The 19,605-nt window shown below is 35.2% G+C and overlaps 1 protein-coding gene across 3 annotated transcripts in view; it reads right to left on the bottom strand.

Moving 5' to 3' along the window:
• LOC145694739 (scoloptoxin SSD14-like) overlaps nt 1-19,605 on the bottom strand; it is a 142,392-nt gene that overhangs the window by 4,441 nt on the left and 118,346 nt on the right. For all 3 annotated transcript variants that reach the window (XM_081771324.1, XM_081771322.1, XM_081771323.1), the window contains exon 10: nt 18,650-18,763. In XM_081771324.1, coding sequence (XP_081627450.1) covers nt 18,650-18,763 — 114 coding nt within the window. The remainder of the gene's footprint in view (nt 1-18,649; nt 18,764-19,605) is intronic.

The following is a 19,605-nucleotide window of genomic DNA, read 5'->3' as shown; positions in this document are numbered from 1 at the left end:
GTTTCAATAATTTGGATCCCAAGTAAAATACTGTACCATCCACGCATTTTGGTTTGATCGAATGTCGTGTGAAATGTACGAGAATTTTGAAATATTATTCAGTACATCATTAATTTAATAATGTTGTGCAATATTATTTAATACTGTGTTTAGAGGGAATTTGATAAATTTATCCGGATAATTGGTAATTGATGGGCAATTGGACTTTTCGCCAGTAACTAATTTATAATCCGTAGTTCGCAGAACAATAGTCCTTACTACTAATAGGCGAATCTAGGATTTGAACGCGAGATTTCAGAGATTTTGCCAGAATGCTAAGTGATAACTTCTATTTGTTCTACCAACATACCAAGTACAAAAAAAAAAAAAAAAAAACTATACCAATTACGGACACCAATGAGAATGAGATATCTCCGCAGAGTTCACTAAGATCACATGACCCGTTCCGTTTCACTCGTGTCGTTTCACAGTCGGTCACTAGTATGACAATTGTGAAAACCAATTGATCGTTCTGGAATTTCGAACGTTTTCACGAAAAGTATGACACGGAGTTGGTAGGTGTTTCTAGTTCACCGAAATCTGGGGAGTGCATGTTAATCTCACCACCTGAACATTCCTTTTAACCTCAGCTTAATGTCTTATCTACCCCAAATATTTCCTTTGTTTCCGGTAAACAAAAAAAAAAACAAAAAAAAAAAAACAAAAAAAAACAAAAAAAAAACAAAAAAAAAAACAGTCGGCAGTCAAATCACAGTAAACTCTGAGAGGTTTACAAAAAAGACACACTGCAGTATAACACTACACTCGCGTTGGACAGAAGCATTTTTCGAACGCTGCTTATTATAAAGAAATTAATTTCAATTTATTATGGCAACATACAGCTAGCGGGGTAGTAAATTCTTATGATGACCTCGGCGAGAAATGTTTGCTGATCACTGGGCAAGAAAAGTTCGTAACGCCTCAGTTTTTTTTAAATAACTAATAATAATAAATTTTCGAAATCAATTAATCTGAACGATGTTATTAGTGCTAAACAAATGAGAGATTTGTTTGCTTTCATTATTGCAATGTTAAAATAAGCTTACTGCCTGTCATCTATATTAGTGGCCTAATATTACAAGAATAGGTAAGTTTGTTTCAAGTCACCATTACGTAATGTTTTATGTAAACAAATCCGAATTCATAATTGTTTGTATTTACATTAAATCGATGGGTCTTTATAAAATCAGTGTCACATTGTATTTAGGTTCTTTGGCTTTGTGAGGCCTCTAAAAGCGTGAGGCCGTGGATCACCATCCACAGCTTGTAATGTACCATTACAGTTGTGTAATGATTTTTTTTTTTCGAGGGGTTCAATATTTTTTAACCTACTGTACTATGCGATTTTTCACAATATAGCTTTCGGTCCATGTAGTAAATTCATTTGATCTTTATTTAAATCAAAATTAATGTGGAAGCTTTGATTAATCCAATAGGAATTCTATTTCAGGGTGTAAGTCCGATGTATGGGCATTTCAAATGGATGATTATTGACATACATCTTAATGCTATATGAAAAAAAAAGGCCCGCAATTGGTCAGAAATTCTTGAAATTATCCACCAAGTGATATTTGGCAGAATAATTTAGACCTCCTTCGTCCCTCCGAGATGCCCATATCCTCCCAAAATCCGGTTTCATCCAGTTTTTACCATTCCGTTGTATTCTCCACTGCCAAAACCCTTTGTTTTGATTGGAACTATTTCCGAAGCGTTAATATTAAGGTGCGATTATTCTCATTCCCTACCTGAAAAACATCAAGCAACACCATTATAGTTTGTTCCGGATAAATATTGGGATTTTGTCACGAGAAAGCAGTAAAATCCAGATAGAATTAGTTTCAATTAAGGATTAAATAGCGAGGAGCACTTGAGAGTCTCAACTGAGCGAAATTTTCATTCTAAAACAGTTGGAAAATAGTAAGATAGAAATCTCAAATCAAGGACGCCATATTTCCATTAACAAGTTGCTGTGGACAGAAATGAAACAATAGTGTTTTGGTAATCTGGTGTCGTGAGCTTCCCAGTTTAACATAAAGTGATTTAACATTTAGAATGTTCTTTCTATCCCTCCAAATTCGTGTAGGGTACGATAGGCCTGTCCACTTATAGTTCTGTATATGTAGTAAATGTGATTTTTTTTTACATGGCGGTATTCGTAGGTTCCTGTGTAGTTAAATTAATTTTCATGATGTCCGTGTAAGTTAGCACAGGGGCTCTTTATTTACTTCTAAATTGACCAAAGCTTCCAACAGTGATGGGTTGAATGATTTTTTGTTAGGGTTCTTTTCCCTTCAGGAAAGGGGCCCTTACCATTAGTAGTTTTAATATATCCTTCCTGGGCATTAAAAGTATTTGGAAAACCATGATCTAATTAGTAGTAGGACCATTGGGCTCTGAGTATTCCGTTTCTTTTCCTCAGTTTATAGAGCCGATTTAGAATGGTGAAAACAGTAATTCGTTCCGTGTGCATATAGTGAATTCATGTGATAACATGATTTAACGTATGTAGTGATATGTATTGGTATTTGTTTTCTTGGTTTATGTGGTATGTAGTGTGAATGTGTGTGTGTATAATGTAGTATTTTGGCTGTAGTAACATGTGAGTGAAAGTATGATTTATTGATTCAGGGACAGCGTATTGTGGATTATTGATTATTCATCTCCTTTGGTCCCTTGTAGTAAGTGCATTGATCCATAATTAAAATTTATAGTTACTTCTCTACCGTATACTACTTATAGCTAGACGATAACAGAGTGCAAAGAATATTTAATCGTGCACAGGTTGTTTTCATACTACTAAAGCCACCTTGTCCGAGTTGAGAATTCTTTCTGCTAGTGATTTGTTTCCCAGTAACTTAAGGATCTACTCCACCTGAAAATTACCCTTTTTTTGTGATTATTGATACTTAAATATTAATTCTGGTTCACACGAATAAATATGTAGTCAAATTAAATTATAATTCGGTATCTCCGAAAAGCACTATCATTTATATAGTTCAGTAATCAAATTATTAATAGTAGTAAATTTCGCGTTTCCACTTAACTCAAAGTTTGTTTATGTGGCATTATTTTTGTTGCCAGGCTGCGGTTACGAATCCTCTCTTTCCGTTGCTTTCTGTAAGCAATCGCATTGTTGACATTTTCTGATATATAGTTGCATGCTATTCAGAACATTGAATTCTCATTGCATACAAAATAAATTCGAAGCCGTGAAGTGAAATATACAATAGTTTGTTGTGAAAGAAATTCATATTCAGTTTATATAAAATCACGTGTTAGTTAATGTATTAATAATTTGCTAATTTTAATATAGATAGTAAGACTGCTTTGAACAATCTCGGGCGTATTGATATAGTATAGGGTGTCTGAAAATAAATTTAATTACGTCGTACAGAAAAAAATAAATATATGAATTAATAAGTGAATAATGATAATAATATTGATATATAGATGTGTATAGTAAAAAGTATGAATAAATAATAGGACGGCCATGTGTATATGTGCCCAGTGGTAAAGTTTGCTACGAGACATTGATTGCATATATATAATGATAAATTTCTTAGTGCATTAATTATCACGATAGAAGTTTGTATGAGGGCAGTGCGTTACGTAAAAATGACGGATGGTATTTTCACTTCGTGGCTCGACAATCAATAGTAAACATACCAGTTAACTGATCAATTGGCCTGACAATATAAATAATAGTCATATGACAAATGATTCCGGATATTTTCCAGTCAATCAAAGAATAGAATAACCGTCTGCAGAATGGATACAATTTTAAAATGCTCGTTCAGTTTACTTTTGCGATACTACTCTGCAACTATGATTTTTTTTTTTTTTTTTTTTTTTTACCACGTCACCTGTCTAAGCTAAGTTCACTATTGTCCGCAGAGGTGACGAAGTAGACAGGATCGAATAATATAGAAAATTTTATTATAGTAGACCAGAGCGTCTAAACCCAAATACGCATGAATTTTCACTAATTTTTAGTATATAGTATTTGAAATTAGTTGACGCCTCAAGGTTAGCGCTCTTGTGTACTGGGAGCGACTATTAAGATTTGGCAGACAACTTACTAGTACAAAATTAATTTTATTTGAAGTTTTTAATTTTGGCAAATCCCTGATAGGATTTCTACTGTCTTATCGACTTTAGTCGTTTTCCATACTTTCCTCAGAACTCTTTGTAACGACTGCTACAATCTAAAAGCCTAGTTCAAGGGAAGTTTATTTTTGCCAATACGTAACGACCACCTCCCTTGAACTCACCTTCTTGATCCCTGATTCGAAGTCCTAGCAACCTCGAAAGGAATCGAGAAGGGAATCTATCGCGCAACGGAAAAATAATAAAACGAAAACGGAAACAAAAAAAATGAAGAACCAGAAACTTACCTCCGGTGGATGCAGATTAGAAAAGAGAGTAATAGTTCCACTCAACTCCTTTAATAAAACTCAGCTTAAACATGTATGTATATATGAATATTTTACCTTAGTTATATTAAATACTTTGGAAAAAAAATTCATTTTCAGATACGATTTATTAACAATGCTTCAACTCAGACTGGTGTGGTAGTTAACCACACTACTACAATTAACGTAAGGTGCCAGTATATTCACTATAGTATCATAACATTGTGAAAAAAAAAAACTTCAATAGAACACATTTAGAATTCTGTCTATCAATCTCATATCCAATTCGTTTACAATATCAACCATTATCAGATTTTATTGTTCACTTTTTTTTTCTTATAATAGAACTGTCCATAAACCAATAGTCGAAGTAGATTGTACTGTAAGTGTTAGAAACTGTTACCTGACACTTCGTCACACCACTTAAGAGAAACAACTATACTGCAATCACAGAAAGCTAAATAAAGTTCAAGAATTTCACATCACTCGTCATAGGTACGACATAATAACAGAACAGAGTGATTCTCGCCTGAGCGAGCGTCAGCTGAAAGAAGTGTTACCGCTTCCGGTTCAGTTCAGGTGCCGAAACACAATCAATATAGGAACGGAGGTAATATTTACTAACATCCCCGTTCGGCAGCTCCAACCATGGGCGCATTTTACTATCAATTATAATGTCATACAATTTATACGAAGTCAAATATAGTACACCTGACGTCTTAATCACCACTTCAGCATAATCGACCTCCTGTTCACACATTTCGCATAACTTAATATGCCGTAGTAACTCAATAAAATGTTCAGCCGAACATCCACTGGGCAGACACAGCAACTAATGACTCGGACGTTTAATAATAGTCATGTTCCCTTCCGGGCGGACAAGTTAGGTGGACAGTAATAATAGACAATATTAGACAATCTGGATTAGGTAGACAATGGACACGATAGTATATAACACACTTCGTAGAGGACAGTTGGGTGAGACTTTGTGTATATATATCAACTAGACAAATATTGGACGAATGGACGAGATATACGTATATTCTTATAGACAGACAGTTACTGAACAAACAGCAATTCGACATAACGTAGCTAGAAACACCAGCAATCTAAGCAGAGGAACAACGTTCAACTCATTACTGTAACATATGATAACCCGAAAGTGGACAAACTTTGGAGAACTATAGATGCTATTCAAACAATCTTCGTAAAATGGCAACCTTACCAATGAAATCACTTGAACTTTAAACACATATAGCAAGAAGCACTGATAAATACCATCAATATATATATATTATACTCAAATTTACTCAAACTGGAGCTCTAATAGAAAATATCCATGTGCACTTATAATACATTTAACCCAATACTTAATGAACTTCACAACAGAGAGAGAGAGAGAGAGAGATTTACGCTACTTACGACTTACATAATGAGAGGGCTGGCTAAGACTATTTGGGGCCGCGCATAGGCTGGGCCCCCATGGGAGGAGGTTTCCCCCATAGGAACTCTTTACTCGGACATTGTGCCGTGTATAAGATATACTCGTAAGCTATACATTTTAGTACTCTCAAATATTAATTTGTACTTTTGAAGAACACCAGTGCTTTCGTTATCTCAACTCTAATAAATAACTGTAGCTTTTGTTTTAACTCTGATAAACCACCGTAGTTAATACGGAGAAAGAATAATTTCATTCAGTATGTTCGTGTCCCAGAATAATTTAACTGAACTAAATATATATCCGTTGACTTTAGTAGTTCGAGTTTTACTACTGAAGTTTCCAATAAAACAAGGTTAAGTTCACTTTACTTCAATACTCCCATGCAGAACAGTCATTGTAGATAGACTTAAAGTTAGTCACGTTAACTGAAGTGCTGGTACCAGAAGAAGAAATAATAAATTTTACGCCATTGTTCAGCTTACACGATAATCACCATGTGCGTGATCGACTTCCACTTTCGTATCCAAATCATTCACTTTTCGTCCACAATTTAGAAAAAACTATATCTCTGTCGGCAACTATGCTCCTTAGAGAATCTTATTATATAGAATAGGACGACGAAATAGCTTCTAATACATCACAAATTAAATTTCTTTTCACGAAAGAAAGGAAGCTCGAAACACTAGTTCTGTCCGGCGTAGTTTAGAGTACACAGTATATATAAAGACAGTCGTTTCGCCGCTCCACTTCTCTCTCATTCTCTCTGTTGGAAATTTTGATGAAATTTTTATCACAGCTTTATTAAATGAAATAAAGATAATTTGCATAAAATATAGACATTCATGAACAAAATATATAGTAAGAAAGAACACTACAACCTTAATTTGAACTATAAATCAACGTTATAAACTGGTCTCATTCCGTAATGCTCCTATGCCTGTATATTCTCCTACTATGGGCGACTCAATAGAAGAAGAAGAAGAAGAATATTGATAAACTCAAGAGCAGTTTACTAAGAGAACCAACGTCTAAACACAACAAAATCTGCATTTCAACGCAATGTTTGTGAAAGAATAATAAACATAAGGATACTTTAAATTGCCCTATTATAAAATTACGATAATAATATGAGTAATATAATCTGATATTCACATTGAGCCTATTAACTTGTCTGTAACAAACAAGGTATGTTACATCTTCTTAGTATCTGAGGGGTCGGATAATTTTTTTATTTGGAAATTCTAAATTAGAGACCACATCACCCTTCCGGTAGTGCCAGAGTCTCAGTCGGATACAGCGCGAAGTGAGATTTCCATAAAGCCATCCTCTTTGTGGAAATCTCGCTCTGGACACGGACTAGCTGTGGGTTTGGAGATATTTATCTTAGGCTACGTATTTAGTAGGTCAACTCTTTTTTCGGTATATGAAAGTATATTTGGCTGTGGATTGTTGTGCGTTGAAATTCGATCACTTATCTTTGTAGTTTTAGTGTCCTAGCTTATTTCTTTGGCAACGCTTGTTTTTCTTTTTCTTCTCTATCTATCCCTCTATTCTCTTCAAGATTATTCAACCTCCCCCGAGTTTTGAACTTGACATATATCAATCATTCGACATGTATCATTTGGACTTAACTTACGATCTGAGATCTCGCGAGATACGACTCTTAGAGGTATTCGTTAAAGTGGAAGGTGAAGGAAACGCTTTACATCCTTTTCCGACCCACTGCAGTGGTGGGCAATGGTTCAGTACCCGATATAATTTTACCTTTCTTCTTCCGTTATTAGTTCAGAATTACTACAGTCAGTTTCTACTTTTGTTTCATTGATAATTACAAATCTAGATGTTGATGTAGTTGTTCTGGGCCCAAACATAGTGTTAACATTTAGAACTATATGTTCATACATAGGGATGCGCTCGAGTCGAGACATGTCTCGAATCTCGACTCGACTCGACTCGAATTCGAGTCGAGATTCGAGTCGAGACACACTTTGTAAAATTCGAGACGAGTCGAGACAAACGTATTTCTCGACTCGAATTTTCGAGTCGAGACACGAGTCGAGTCGAGACGGCTCTTAAAAATCTCGACTCGACTCGAATGTCTCGAAAATCTTTCTATAATTTTTAATATTATTTTGAAGAAAGTATTCACTGAGAAACAGCCTTGAAACCAATTCCAGCTTTTATTCCTTCAGAAAGGTACAGAACGCATAAAATTAATAGTTAATCTTTAAAGATCAAGATTTAATTTTCAGCTCAATTCAGTTAATTAGAACTAATAGTTAATATCGTTGTATTTGGTTGTACTGCAAATATAATGATAATAATAATAATAATTGATTATCTAGTTTCTATAAAACTATTATCCGTAGTCTAAATCTAGTTTGTATAAAACTATTGCGATAAAGTGAACTTCATAAATTCTCTGAATGGGCAGTTGGTAGTCTATAGTAATTTAGCATAGTTATAATTATTGTGTTTTCGTTCCCATAAACGCAATAGGGTTACGTAACTTCTGGATTATTCGCTTGCCCAACTATTTTGAGGCTTTAATATGTTGCAGCATATCACGAGCTATGGATAATATATAATGTAACATTTGTTGTACATCACATATTATGATACGAGACTATTTTACATAGTATATCTTATCTAATATAAATAAAATAAAGAGTTTGTTTGTGTGTTTGTCTGTGTCTGTGCTACCTGGGGACCAGACGAGTGGACCGAGAGTTCCCAAAATTTGGTCACGGGTACCTTAGTCCAGGCCCCAGATCAAGACGAAGCGTTTTTTTTAATTTCGAACCAGGGGGTCTCGGGGGAACGTTTACTGGGACCGACCTGGGGACCAGACAAGTTGACCGAGAGTTACCAAATTTTGGTCACGGATACCTTGGTCCAGGTCCTAGTCTAAGGCGAAGCGTTTTTGTCAAAATTGGAACCAGGGGGTCTCAGGGGAGCGTTTAGCGAGACATGTAGTAAAAGTAATCCAAATTGATCGATATTAGTGTCAAATCCATAGTTTTCACGGTCGCTGAGATCAATGGTGACACTTCCATCAGCGATGACTTGCAAATTCAGCTACTACTGTATGCGGGCCGGGTGTCAGCGGGTGAGGAATACCGAGACATGTATAAATAGCCCATATTGATTGATACTAGTGTCAAATCCATAGTTTTCGCGGTCACTGAAATGAATGGTGATACTTCCACAGGTGTTGACTTCCAAATACAGCCCCCATGCGAAGAATGGGTATATTAAGCTAGTATTACAATAAATGGACTGCTTGGATGCCAAGAACTAGTACAGATAAGTATCATTCACTTCTATGAATAGGTATTTTTTAAAAGGATTTTTGTAAACACTAAGTTATAAAACAATGAACTACATACAGTAGTTATGGTTTTGGTTCCCAACATAAAAGAAATATGGACTGTTCATGAGATATTGAACTTCAACTTTCACTCCTGGAAAATTTCAATTTTGGAGTTAGGCCACTTGGCATCAAAGCAGTTCACTGTAAGATAAATACATTCCGCACATTAGTAACATAGTTGTTCAGGGGCCTTCGATTTCCATCCTCTCACATGAAAGCTGAACGATTGCTTGATACATGCTGACTATATAGGAGAAATAGTGTATTAAGTTTTCGAGCTTTGGTGCGTATCCGTATTTACACTCTGATATAACTTTAAGTTCACACTCAAATCGAGCTAATTGTTTAATGCATTTCGAAAGCTTTTGTTTTTGTGCAGCTCATTAAGGAAAATCTATTTCATAATCGTAACATTTATGTACTAAGAAACTATGAACGTAAAGTGGACTCGACCTAGCCCCGTGGCCGCTGTGACTCAGTGGCACAGCTCTCACCCTTGGTGTGTGAGGACTCTGATTCTGTGTGTGTGTGTGTGAACTCCGCGGCTAGTGTACGCGTCTTTGCCGTGGAAGAGTCGGGTTCAATTCCCGGCGCGAGCTCATGTAGTTCGGATTCCACGTTAATCAGTAGGTCTACATTTCATATATCCTCGCTGCTGAAAGAGACGGTAAAGTCAAAATCAACTCAACAATATATATGTGTGTGTGCTTATGTGAATTTCCTCGTGGCTGTATGGTTAACACATACGCCTTGATCGCGGGAGACCCTGGTTCGATTTACGGTGGAAGCTCATGAAGTTGTTACCGGTATCCCACTTTAAACTGTAGATCCATGCCTCATATAACCATAGATATAATATGGCACAAAGTAAAACAGGCATAGAAATTTAAGCTTTTTAGGCTAACTTAATCTTACATATAATGCAACTAGCTTGGCCAAGTTATAATGGAGGAAATGCTATCATTGCAACACTCTGAGAATAGAAAATGTTCGTCAGGTATTACTATATCCCTCTCCTGCAGAATGAAAACCCTGACTAAAACTCAATATATATATATATATATATATATATAAAACTATTTTGTGTAATGTAACAAACAGTGGCGGATAGTATTCATGTTTCCTTGCAGAGGTCCTTACAAGGGTTCCATCTTCCTCTCCCCAAGAACTAAAATAAATTAAAAAATTGCTATTACTTTTTAATCTTGTACAAAGGACGCAATTAAAGTCCCAGTGTAACACCCCTTCACATTTAGATTTTTCCCCTGGAAGAAAACCAGTTGTTATTGTTTCTTGATTAATCAGTCTCACCTACATAAACATACGAATAGAATTACAGGATAGGACATGTTTAGAGTGCTTGCACGTGACATCTAACTATATTTCTCATCAAATGTGTCACAGATGAAAATTTCCGTTTGTACTGCGTCTATTTTCTGGTACATATGTTTCATTTATGTTATGTTGCTAAAATTCGTTAGGAAACAAGTACAGACTGCGCCTGTGTGCCTGACAAAACGTAAATGTACTGGATAATTATTTCTTCACTTTCTTCCAGAAAAAAAAGTAACCCATCTCATGTCGGCTAAAGAAGGAGGTAGCGGACCAAAGATAGCCGTTGTTTACCTAAGGTCGTTTCGCAGGGGTTTCATTCAGTCAGAGGGAAAAGAAAAAATAATTTAAGGTTTCTACATTTGTTTTGAACTGCAATATACTTCCTTTTATTTTAAGAACCATTTCCTTCTCATTTGTCTGCATCAGAAAAAAATTCAAAAAAATCACTAGAATGTGCCTATTTACCCAAAGTACGTACTAGATCACTAGTTCAATAGTAAAATCACTAAATCTAGTACGAAATCATAAATGTGGCATCCCTGGGTTGGAGCGAAAGTAATGGTTGGAGTAAAAACTAGTCCGTATTTCTACTGCGTTCTGTTGTTGAATTCACAGAAATGTTCAAAAATAAATTCAAGAAGTAAAACACGATCCTACAAAAGACTGTTTACTTGCTCACTGGTTTTCGTATTGTGAACTGAAACTCAAGTGCGCAGTCATGTTGAATACTTCTGTCCCTTTCTACTTTACAACTTGAGGTGGGATGAGGGTCAGAATAGATCTAGTGATATACCGCTAAAGGAAGTGCTTCAGTACAGAGTCGGAAGCGGTATGTATTGTTTATACTACTTACAACGTTACCCCCCACATAAAATATAAATTCACCCTTTCTCCCTTCCCTTTTTCGAATACAATGAACCGACTCTTTTGCTGAAGAAAAATGCTAAAAGAAAATTGAAACATCTGTGTCTAAACTTTCTTTGAAGCGCAGTCTTTTGTATTTGTAAGGTTTTGCGAGTGTTTTCGAGATAGCCAAATCTTTTACCATGGACTCTGCTGCGAACTGACCGTAAGTAAACACCCGATCTCGCTGTGCTCAAATTCTCTCGCACACGTGAAATGGGTTTGTTGTTTCCAAAACAAATAGGAAGTTACCTTGTGCTTTTGCATTTCTGCACGAACACAGGTACCATTGTTGTTTTAATGATCAGAAGAAATATCAAAACCATCCGATATATATGATACGAAGCAGCTAACAGAGGGAGGCAAAGATAAAAGTAGGCCTATACCAAGTTTTCCGCGTGGTACCATTATGGAGAATAAATATTTGATAAAGTCACGTAGATGCGCTTAAACCTATTCCATCTGTCCTTATAACTTTTCTGGTCTCATCAATTTCTCAGGAGAATACGTACAACATATGTCCAAATTCCATATATACTCTTTCTAAACTAATGAGTAAACTCATTAAGAACACCAACTGATATCAATAAATAGTAAAGAAAACAATACTTTATACTTCTATCATTTGGTACACATCTCTATGAAGCATAGCTTGTTTCTTTTCGAAATAGCTCCTTCGTGTCACAGCTGTGGTTAGTTTTGTTTTGTGTTAGGATGAAAGAGAGAAATGCAATATTTGCTTCGCGGTGAAGTTATATATATTATTAAGATGAGCGGTGATAAGCGAGGTTTAACAAAGAGTGCCTTTCGGGTGCACAATTTAACGGGTAGTTGCAGTCCGTGTTGAGAATCGAACCAAAGCTATGTAAGACATGTTATGATAAATCCAAAAGGTGTGTTGTATCGGTGCAGTACCAGTTTTTCACGTTTTTCAAAATGTTCCAAAACCCAAAGAATAATCTTTAATTTCTGATATTTTAGTCGTCACAAATTACAATTTTATAATGTATTCAATGTTTATAATTACTGGGCAGTTGGGCGTTTAAACTAATGACATCATAATAAAGTCAAAACCATAATTTTGAGTTGAATTGATTCTGACTTTAACGTCCCGTTCAGCAGCGAGGCTATGTGAGACGTGGACCTACTGATTAACGTGGAATCCTAACCATATGAACTCCCACCGGGAATCAAGCCCAGGTTTCCCACGCCAAAGGCAAGTATGCTCACCGTTAGCCACGAAGGAGCTCCACCATAATTTTAGTGGGCGATAAGAAATATCTCGCCAGTGCTTTTACAATAAATAAAATTTTATAAGTATTAAAGAATAGTGGTAAGAGATTTTATAATAGCTCTTTTATTTATGAGATATGAGTATTTTGAAAAAAAAAACAACTAAAGAATAGGTTGGCGGAACCACAAAAGACTCGTAAAATAAACTTTCTTATAAATACATACGCACCTTACTCACCTTTTATAATTGCCATGCTTACGTTCTCCATAAAAACAGAAATTCTCTTTTAGTGATACTTTACACAAGATCATGAAGTGGGTTCAAATTTAATTAAAGGCAAAATACAATACAATAATCCACAAATATTGCCTCAAGTGAGTTTAAAGATTTCTAAACACTAGTGCGAAACCGGGCTTTGCCGTTGCGATCGATTTACAAGTCTTGAGACGAAAGTAAGAAGGGACTTACGCACACAGTAAGTAAAAACAATTAATACGCCTGTAACTTTCCCCCAAATGGGTGTATCTTAAAACTAACCTCACCATTATTTTTCTAATTAAATTCTAGCCCGAAATTATGTATCATATTACCCTATTCCCATTTTGAAAACTTGACCTTAATTCAAAATGGCGGATTTTAAGATGGCTGCCATCAAGGTCATATCTACCATACGACTTCCCCCCAGGACTTATATGTATCCACATGGTTTTTCTTCACTTTTCTTCATTAACGCTCCGTTTACAAAGGGTAGTAAGGGACTTCTGTAGTAATCTCTAATAACCACATCACAATTCTTAAAAGTTATTAAAAAAAATAGAAAACATGCACCATGGCAAAAAGTTGTCATCACAAGTAATGATGCATACATGCCTTCTATCAGCAAAAAAAGTTTCATTGAAATTGGAGCCGGACATTTGAGTGATGTCCCTTGTGGGATGTGATTGAACGTGACGTCAGAACACATCGCCCCCCTTCCCGGAATTTACGGGAATTAGGTGACCTGAGTGAGCACATGTGGTGCCAGCTCTCTCCAGCGACCTATCAAGGATCATTGCGTGTATGCCAAGACGTGTCGCCGTTTTTATCCATGCCAAAAGTCGGCATACTGACAATTAGGTAGGTAGTCATGATGGTCTGGCTGATGTGTGCGTATATTTTAACTCGTATATTTTGTCTCGACTCGAATTTCGAGACGTCTCGACTCGAATTGGAGTCGAGTCGAGACACGAGTCGAGACAGAAACATATTTTCGAGTCGAGACAATATTTTCTCGAGACGAGTCGAGACAGGCTTAAATCTCGACTCGACTCGACTCGAATGCATCCCTATTCATACATATTATGTGTTTAGGTTCCTGCCATGCTATTTAAATGTTTCCCAGTTTAAATAAAATATTTGAGAATTCTAATTTTATCATTATGCGCGGGTAATTAGTTCAATTTATATATGTACGATAGGTCGGATCTTTTATGTAAAGTGTTGCAACCTTAAAACTCAATTTGTCGGGATTAATAATTTGAAAGATTGAATAATTATATATATATATATATATATATATATATATATATATATATATATATATATATATATATATATATATATATATATATATATATATATAATTATTCAATCTTTCAAATTATTAATCCCGACAAATTGAGTTTTAAGGTTTATATATATATATATATATATATATATATATATATATATATATATATACAGTGGCGGATCCAAGGGGAGGGCTATAGGGGCTATAGCCCCCCCCCCTTGACGCTCAGGTATACACTGGATAAAATGGGCTTCAATCCTGCTTTACACTGGATAAAACGGCAAAATGTGGTTTAGCCCCTCCCTTGATCATATCCTGGATCCGCCCCTGTATATATATATATATATATATATATAGAGAGAGAGAGAGAGAGAGAGAGATGAATATGTGTGGAATATGAATATAATATTGAAGTAAAATGTATAATGTTGCAGTGAGTAGATAAATATGTGTAAAGGGTCTTAGTACTTACCCCGAACAGTTCTTTGTTGCCATAGTTACGAAATATCCGATAAAAATACATAAAATGGAAAAGTTGTAAAATACCGCCGCATATTAGATATTCTCGTCAAACTTTGTACTGTAATTAAGTAATCTATGTAACAACTAACATCGTATGTAATATACTAACTGCATGTAGTATGGGATTTAGGCAGATCATCGTAACCTTAATATATCCTTGAATCAACCATCAAATTAGTAAACTAAAATCCTTCTCTAGAACTACACTTCAATTTCCGTCCCTCTCATACGAATTCTCAAGCTTCACTAGTGTTTCCATCAAGTTGTGTTTACCATACCAGCAAAAATCCTTCTGAACTTGGAAAATTTTCGTGCAGGCATATATATAGTGCAAGTCTAACGATAAATGTGTGTAATTAGTAGTACAAAGCGACATTTATTGAAAGATAGTGAATGTGATTGTAAGTCAATGACAATACGTAACATGGTCATCGTAATACGATTGACGAGACTTTGATCTTTTAAACCCCCGAAATGGGAGAAGTGTTGATGAATACTTTTACAAACTGAATATGTGTAATTCCTTATAAAATCGCATAAATATGATTAACGTATATACATTCTTATGTGCAAAGATAAGAAATGCAAAAAGGGAAAACTGTGCACACCAGAAAGGGTGCTTCGACGATATACAGAATATTCTAGTTAACCTGAAGTACGAGAAAGGACTCGTTTAAAAATCAGTTTCAAAATACTCATAAATGAGATAGAGACTTATTATAAATCCTCATTTTAAGATTTTTTCTCTCCTTTCATTCGTCAAATTTGTATATTAAACTTATTAACAAATTTATATATATATATATATATATATATATATATATATATATATATATATATATATATATATATATATATATATATATATATATATATATATATATATATATATATATATATATATATATATATATATATATATATATTTTTACCAAAAGCTAAATAAAAATATAATTTCCTTTTTTCTTTTGAGCATGTCTATTAATAAAAATATATAAATATAGGTGTATATACTACTATATTACTATTAAGCAATTTCGTATGTGAATTGACCCATGTAAATGTATACTTATTGTTTATGAAATTTTGTGTCTTAATTTCTTAGTAAATGTAATAAATGTTCACCAAATTGTAGTTAGATGGTTTCTTTTAAAACTGTTATTACCAATGTTAATACGCTATCCTGTATGTATGTGAGTGTGTGTGAATGAATGGTGAATTTAGTCTTAAGTAGTAGCATTTAATATTGATTTACTGTGATAATATTCATAAGTGTGTAATAGCATCTCATATGTATTCGTGTATGACGAAGGTTATGGAAGATAACTGATTCTAAAGTAGTTTAAATCGGCTCTAGGAGAAAAGCGAATATAGCAGGATGAGCCAGAATAACGACAGTCTTTCCAGAAATATCAAAACTTCTATTTCTGGAAAATATACATTTGGACTTACTTTCTTTTCTTGGCTGATTCAAATGTATGTTCGATCTCCATTATAGAAGTTCAAATATTGGATACAGATTATTCAACATTTCGAAACAATAGTCAAACAATTAAATTAAAACTTCTGGTCACCTGGGCTGGTTAGGACAACTCCCACTTGCGCAGTTGCCTGGATCCAGGTCGGGATAGTATGAGGGAATATGTATCTTTTCGGGATCACTTCAGAATTGATCCTCCAGTAATAACCTTTGAATATGAATTAGCTTTTTTTTTTATAACGATACAAGTTCCTTTACCATAATTATATAATTATCCAGTAATCATTTATCCCTAGTTTTTCTTTCCCCTTTTCCTCCTTTCTCCTACCTTCTTTTCTTTCTCACTCTTTCTTTTCCTCTTTCTAATGAAACTGAAGAGGGGTCGTGACTGGGAGTTAGGCTATTGACACGGTCATAAAACTGCTTTGATGTTTTCTTCGGAAGTCCGATAAGAATTAGTTAACCCTAAAACGTATGTAAGTAATTCCAAAATCCATTGATTTATTATTAGTAATTTTCATATTTTGATTAAATTATTAAATTTCAGTTACAGTTCAAAATAGCGACTTCCATTTTTGCCCACTCACGAGTGCTTGTCTTCAAGCTTGCGACGCCACTAACAACAAATGCATTACACTATTAAATAATAAGAAAATAAATTATTTTTTATTTTCAAATGGTCATGCCGTGTTGTTTAATATTAGAAGAAAGCACAAGTTTTTATTATTTTTGAAATAATTATTTATGTTGTTCATATGCCGATCTTTTAAGATAAGATATAGAGCACGAACATGTATTATCTGCTATTGATACTACCTCTTCCTTTCGATTACTTCTTGGTTTTGTCTTTAACACGTTTAGTTTCCTAATGCTTTAAGCCGTTGGCAACTCTGTAAAAGTACCTCTTCTACGATGTAAACAAAGCGACACTGGCGACCTCAGGAAAGGGAGCCAGCGCTTGGTGGTACAGTAGGACATGGAGGTGACAAAGAAACAACAAAACTTTAGAGATAGTTCGGTGGTCGTCTCCAAACAGTGTTGGTAAGTTTGCTGGAAAGGGAAAGTCAGCTCAAAGTACAGCATGAGCACAATTTAGAAGCAGGCATTCAATACTTTGTTTAATTCCACTGGCCACACACAATGCTGAGTCTTCACCACGCAGTAGAAATTCATGTGTTAATTGTGAATGTCCAACGAGAAGTCGAGTTAGAATTCGTTCCCCCTGTCGAGAAGATCTGAGCTGGTGGTCCAGATACCAAGTATAGGCTTGAGTACGTGTACTTTATTGTTGACAGCGAACTGTTAGCGCTGATGACAATTGAGCATTGAATAACGAATGCAGATTCGTGCTGGTTATAGGGAGATGAAGCTCTCTTCCTTCATGGACAGCAACTTTAGCTGCACGATCAGCCTCTTCATCATTACCAGCTATGCCAACATGACTCGGAACCCATGGACAGGCCTGTGCTAATAGTCTATGGCAGGAGGACTTGCTGGACGAACGGATGTTTACTGTGCACATCAAGGAGGCTACTAAGAGCACTTTGAGAATCGCAACAGAGTAAGATCCTATATATATGGCTGCAGAGAAATTACGTAAAGATTGTAAAATTTCAACCAGTTCAACAGTGAATATTGAGGAAGAGGTGTATAATTTAAAACCATACGTACGTGTAGAACCACAAAAGGCGGGCGGGTACTACCTACCATAACCCTTGTCAGGGAGCTGAGCGATGACTCCAGACCCAATGTATGAGAAACCAGCGCTACTTCTATCATTGATTGATTGATTGATACTCTCGAGACCACCGGCTCATGATAGAGACCACGCTTCTTTGGAAATTGCATTCCTAGACTTCCCTTGCAGGGCATCACTCCAACCGACTACGGCTAGGCGACAACAAGCTTTACTCCGCCGTCAAAAGACCTCAAGACACCAAAATCAAATCCATTTAATTATTGCCAGATCAAAATAATTAAAAAATGGATATCTGGGCTACAAAACATATCTGAGTCCATAATCTTCGCAAAATCATAACAGAAAATCGGCTGGCTTCATCAGAGGCAGCATATTGTACAATATAACCATTCCCCTGCGACATATTAGTGATCTAGATCATCCACAGCAGGGGTTTTTACGGGAAGGGTGATGAACCCCCATCCCGGAGAACCAGCGGTTATTGCAGTTAAGAAGAACTGGGAGTAGGGTCGCCATATTCCCGATGCTGACAGAAGCACCTTCATTGAGAATCGAATGCAAGACAGACAATAAATGCGTCTAATCGTGTGTTTCCAACAAGGAAAGTGATTCATAATAGAATATTGTATACAAATAAACGAATCTGAGTTCTAACTTACGTTCAGAGTTCCATATTCATACTGAAGTGCCATCGGAAATAGCTGATGGTGAATTCTGCTGTGATCCACAGCTTCTTTTATTGTCATGTTCATCCATAAATTATAGAGACTAACCTACAAAGAAAATAATGAATTAGGTCTGAGTATTAAGAACTACAAAATAGGCCTATTATTCAAGACAAGGCGGAAGACGGGAGAGCTTATGCACTTAAGAAAAACAAGAAACCTATTAAGGATACTTGAAATTTAATATTATCTAGAATAAATGAGTAATTTCAGAGTAGTATTAGTTCTCTAATATATGTTGTAGATAATACGGATGTGGTATTTGATATTACCTAAAATACATTGTAGATTATCTGGCACAATATACACAAAATCTTGTTTTAAAGATTGCTTTGTACATAGCAAACTATTAAATTCAAAATTTGCTTAGCAATATATGAATTGTATAATACAAACGAACATAATGAGAAGCAAAACAGAAAAGAATACTGAAATAATAAGTTTAAAATTTGAAAGACTTCTTTGTCGTTAATTCTACAGCCAGTCTTCAGTAATATTGTCCATAGTGGGTTGGTTTATGCTACTGAGTACCTAAAAGGCAAATCAAGCGGCGTTTTCGAAGGGACAATTAGCTCTGAACTGTACCCATATGAGATCGAAATTGAACTAAAAGCACCACATTTTACTATCTAATTTTTGGTTTATATAACACTTGTATGATTTTGAGTAGCAAACTGCTATGCGATACAGCTTGGAAACCAAATTGGAAGTAACAAAGTTTATTACAAAGAAATGGGATATATTTACAGCATTTATGCGGCGTTGATTGCAAGTAAACTTAGTTATTTGGTTGCACAGTAGGGTGAAACGAAAAAACTTGAATTTTTTAAATTTTATTTCTGATAGTGCGGAAAAGTTGCCTTTTGATGTAAAAAAAAAAAAAAAAAAAA

This window comes from Thermobia domestica, chromosome 9, assembly GCF_964235325.1.
Source record: "Thermobia domestica chromosome 9, izTheDome1.hap1.1, whole genome shotgun sequence".
Classification (NCBI taxonomy): Eukaryota; Metazoa; Arthropoda; class Insecta; order Zygentoma; family Lepismatidae; genus Thermobia; species Thermobia domestica.
The sequence above is the reverse complement of the archived record's forward strand: the minus strand, read 5'-3'. Positions and strand labels throughout refer to the sequence as shown.